Source organism: Antrostomus carolinensis, unplaced genomic scaffold, assembly GCF_000700745.2.
Source record: "Antrostomus carolinensis isolate BGI_N321 unplaced genomic scaffold, ASM70074v2 scaffold26783, whole genome shotgun sequence".
NCBI classification, from domain to species: Eukaryota; Metazoa; Chordata; class Aves; order Caprimulgiformes; family Caprimulgidae; genus Antrostomus; species Antrostomus carolinensis.
The window spans coordinates 641-1690 of NW_010307674.1; the positions used below are offsets into that span (position 1 = coordinate 641).

Sequence of the window (1050 nt, forward strand, 5' to 3'; positions counted from 1 at the left end):
GTGCCCACTCCCCTGTGCTGGGGGCTGTCCCCTGGGGACACATCCAGTGCTCAGTCCCTCCTTGCACGCGTGGCAGGTGACCAATGTGATCACACCGGTGTTGACCTACTCCTACATGGCCGTGCTGGTGCCCATCTTGCCTGCTGACGGACTATCTGCGGTACAAACCGGTGCTGGTGCTGCAGAGCCTGAGCCACATCTCCATCTGGTTGCTGCTGGTGTTGGGCACCTCCATCTTGGCCATGCAGCTGATGGAGTTCTTCTATGGCATCACCATGGCCGCCCGCATTGCCTACTCCTCCTACATCTTCTCCCTGGTCGCCCCATCCCGCTACCAGCGTATGGCCAGCTACTCCCGCTCCGCTGTCCTCCTGGGTGTCTTCACCAGCTCGGTGCTGGGCCAGCTCTGCGTCACCTTAGGTGGTGTCTCCTTCCTCACCCTCAACTATGTCTCGTTGGGCTTTGTCACCTTCGGCCTCATCCTCACTCTCTTCCTCGAGCGGCCCCGGCGCAGCCTCTTCTTCAACCGGCCCAAGGGAGCTGGTGAAAGGGCTGAGCACACCGAGTTGGACAAGAAAAAACCGGGGGGGATGACAGTGGGGGGACGCGGGGCTGGCGGGATGCGGTGCTGTGCCGGATGCTGCGGGAGATGGGAGTGTTGGCCAAGCAACCCCAGCTCCGGCTCTGGTCCTTGTGGTGGATCTTCAACTCGGCTGGTTACTACCTGATGCTGTACTACGTGCACATCCTCTGGAACGAGATCTACCCCCCCATGGACAAACGCCGGGTGTACAATGGAGGGGTGGATGCTGCCTCCACGCTCTTGGGTATGTTCACCTGGGCTGGGGACATCCCATCCCTCTGCATCCCCTGGGAATGGTGGTCCATGTGGCATTTTTTAGCCAGTCAACAGCAGCTGAACAGGAGTCAGCAGAGTGCCCAGGTGGCCAAGAAGGACAAGGGCATCCTGGCCTGGATCAGCACCAGTGTGGCTAGTAGGACCAGGGAAGTTCTCTTCCCCCTGCACTGGGCACTGGTGAGGCCGCAGCT

At 60.7% G+C, this 1050-nt stretch overlaps 1 protein-coding gene across 1 annotated transcript in view; it reads left to right on the forward strand.

Annotated features, from left to right (window-relative positions):
• The first annotated feature begins 79 nt into the window (after positions 1-79).
• The window catches only part of SLC19A1 (solute carrier family 19 member 1), a 2316-nt gene continuing 1345 nt past the window's right edge, over positions 80-1050 (forward strand). The window contains 2 exon segments of the mRNA XM_010165521.2: positions 80-575; positions 578-827. Of these exon segments, the coding sequence (XP_010163823.2) occupies positions 243-575; positions 578-827 (583 nt within the window). The 5' untranslated portion in view covers positions 80-242.